Genomic DNA, 3,220 nt, shown 5'->3' with positions numbered 1-3,220 from the left:
GCTTCGCTCCCATTCTTCTTCCGAGTCATCTCCTCTGGTGCCCCTAAACGTAACTTGCAAAATCTCCTATGGGTTCTATCAACCGCCTATGCCCCTCATTCATTAATGAGTCGCGAAACGTCTTAATCACCCTTCTGTGGGAGAAAAAAAAAAAGAAAAATTGAAAATTGAGCGAATCGGGTGATTCGGGTTGAGAGGGTTCTGGTCTGGCACAAATTTTGGTTTGGGTTATGGCGGGTTTATAGATTGAGCCATTGGGCGGTTTGGTTATCCATTCCTCCATTCGTCGTGAGTCCTCCCCAAAAAGCTTGATCGATTCTAGGTCGTCCAATTCAATTCAATTCAATTCGCAGCTCCCGAGAAATCTTGCAGCTCCCCAGAAAGCTCGATCGTTGGATTCTCCGGCGAATGCAGGTTAGTTGTTCTCTTCCCCAAGCTGCATTGGATAAAAATTGTTTTTAGGGTGTGTAACTGGAAATGTGAATTAATTAAAGCATATGGTTGGTTGATTGATTTGAGTTGCCTCTATGGAATTGAGTTGAGTTGAGTTGAGTTGAGGTTCTTGAGCTTATAGTACCCGAAACCTCAATTTGATATGTAGTTGAAGCATAACTTGGTAAAACTAATAGAACTGATAATTGAAGTATAATACGTATAACTGTAGATAATTAGATAACACTAGTATAACCGTCACTTGAATTTGTTGTTTTTGCAGGATACAATGACGAAACACGTGAGCATACATTTCAAATTCAAAGATCGAGTCTATAGTGTAACCATGAAGACAACAGTGGATGATATAACTTTGGCAATGCTTGAAGAAAGGTTGTGTAAAAAGCTGTCGTTGAATGAAAGGAATGTAAAACTGGTGCTGAGGTACATGCCGATGGTGGTTGGATGTGAGGCAGAGCTAACTATTTGTGATGATGAGGATTTGTTTGTTTACCTAATAACAATTGATAAAGACAACCGTAGAAGTCTTTTGTTAGTGGAGGAGACGAGTGTATCGGATCAGTTAGAGGTGGTGTCAAGAGTGTGCAAAAGTTCTGTTGGTATGAATTACCAAGCGTTGCAGGGAAATGATGATGAAGTCGGACCTAAAGCCCTGATTCTGTATGTAGAAAACGGGGAGCCAGATCAACAGAAGAAGCAGATAGAGGTAGAGAATGATGACGAAAGAAGACATGATGATTTTATGGATACAGACGCTGAGACAGAAACCGCAGCTGAGACGGAAACTGCAGCTGAGACTGAAACTGCAGCTGAGACGGAAACTGCAGCTGAGACTGAAACTGCAGCTGAGAGAGAAACCGCTGCTGAGAAGGACACCACAGCTAATATGGATGGAAGTGGTAATATGTATGTTGAGCAGCTACCTTTAGTAAAATGTAGTCAAGTTATAGAGGAATGGGGAGATGCTATGGGTCTGTACCTTCTGCAGGAATTTCCAAACAAGAGATCACTTCAAGAGGTGGTGGATAGAGCTGCATTTGGTTGCAGCTTTCGTTATGTTATTAAAAAATCTGATCAAAAACGGTTGGTGGTAAAATGTTGTGAAGCAAACTGTAAATGGGGATTGCGAGCTGCGAGGATTCGAGAGACGGAAATTTTTTCTATTAGGAGGTACTGGGGTGTGCATACATGCTCTCGGACTAATCAAAGTAATAGCTGCAACAGCAAGAGGAAAGGATCTGCAGAATTAGTTGCAACTTTTTTGAATGAGGAATATCCTGGAAAACTGATGACTCCTGTCCCGAGAGATATCATAGACTTAATTAAGTTAAGACTGGGTGTATCGGTATCTTACTCCACCGCCTTGAGAGGGAAAAATCTAGCTATGCGTGAGTTGCGTGGTAATTCAGAAGACAGCTACAAGATGTTGCCTAGCTACTTGTACATGTTAGAGCAGGTTAATTCCGGAACAACAACAGAGGTGAAGTTGGATGAGGCAGGTAAGTTCAAGTACCTTTTCATAGCTTTAGGAGCTTGCATTGAAGGGTTTAAGGCCATGAGGAAAGTGATTCTTGTGGATGCTACATTTTTGAAGAACGGATATGGTGGGGTACTAGTATTTGCTAAAGCTCAAGATCCTAATCGTCACCATTATCCCCTCGCGTTTGCGGTACTTGACGGTGAGAATAATGCTAGTTGGACTTGGTTTTTCGAGATGCTCAAAACTGTTATACCGGACTCTTCTGAAATAGTTTTTATGAGCGATAGAAATCAGAGCCTCATCACTGCTGTAGCTAATGTGTATCCACAATCTCACCATGGCCATTGTATATGGCATCTAGCTCAGAATGTGAGAAACCATGCTTGTAACACCATCAAAGCCGTAGTGCCATGGAGATTTATGGAGTTGGCTAGGTATTACACAGTGCCTGAGTTCGAGGCTGCTTATGCATCTTTTAAGGTGAGATATCCTTCAGCCTGCAAGTATTTGGAGGAGAACACTAACAGAGCAACATGGGCTAGGGTCTACTTTCCAGGTTGTAGATACAACTTGGACACTAGCAACAGTGTGGAGTCGATGAATAGCGCGTTTAGGGACGCAAGGAGGTATGCCTTGATACCATTGTTGGATACAATCATCAAAAAAATATCTGACTGGTTTAATGAACATCGGAAGGACGCCGTGTCTGGATCACTTGATACCAAACTGGTTCCTCTGGTTGAGATCCATTTGCACAACTTATGGGCCAAAGCTGAGAAAACGCCAGTGCGTGAGCTGAATAGTTATGATCTTGAGTACGAGGTTACCGACACTGACAATGGGAAGGTTTATTTGGTGAATTTGATAGCGAAGTCATGTAGCTGCAAGGTATTTGATTATGAAAAGTATCCTTGTCTTCACGGACTTGCTGCTTACTTATATTTCCTTGAGGTTCCTGCTGCTAATGGTCGTCGACGTGAGGTCAACATAGAGTATCATCAGTTGTGCTCAAAGTATTACTGGACAGAACTTTGGGCAATGGCTTATTACAGGACCATTTATTCTGTGCCGGACAAGTCTGAATGGATTGTACCAGATCACATCAAAGAGCTCCAGATCATACCTCCGAAAAAGCTGACAAGGAAGGGAAGGAAAAAGGTTAATAGGAATCCATCAGTTGGAGAACGGCGTAAAAGGACACAAAACGTAAGGCGAGCGAGGACAAATTTTGGTTTTAATTGGCTGTTGTTTGGAATGCGTTCTAATCCTCCAAGTGAAACAAACTAA

The 3,220-nt window shown here is 42.2% G+C and overlaps 1 protein-coding gene across 1 annotated transcript; it reads left to right on the top strand.

Annotated features, from left to right (window-relative positions):
• Nucleotides 1-721: 721 nt before the first annotated feature.
• Nucleotides 722-3,220, top strand: LOC106393063 (protein FAR-RED ELONGATED HYPOCOTYL 3-like). Its single transcript, XM_013833813.2, has one exon. It carries the CDS (start codon nt 722-724, stop codon nt 3,218-3,220), a length of 2,499 nt encoding a protein of 832 aa, XP_013689267.2.

The sequence above is a fragment of the Brassica napus genome, chromosome C4 (assembly GCF_020379485.1).
Source record: "Brassica napus cultivar Da-Ae chromosome C4, Da-Ae, whole genome shotgun sequence".
Classification (NCBI taxonomy): Eukaryota; Viridiplantae; Streptophyta; class Magnoliopsida; order Brassicales; family Brassicaceae; genus Brassica; species Brassica napus.
Note: the sequence above shows the minus strand (reverse complement) of the source record. Positions and strands in the feature narration are given on the sequence as shown.

What these genes read in the sequence shown, in the direction of transcription:
- LOC106393063 (XM_013833813.2), top strand. Translation starts at nt 722, where the DNA reads ATGACGAAACACGTGAGCATACATTTCAAATTCAAAGATCGAGTCTAT.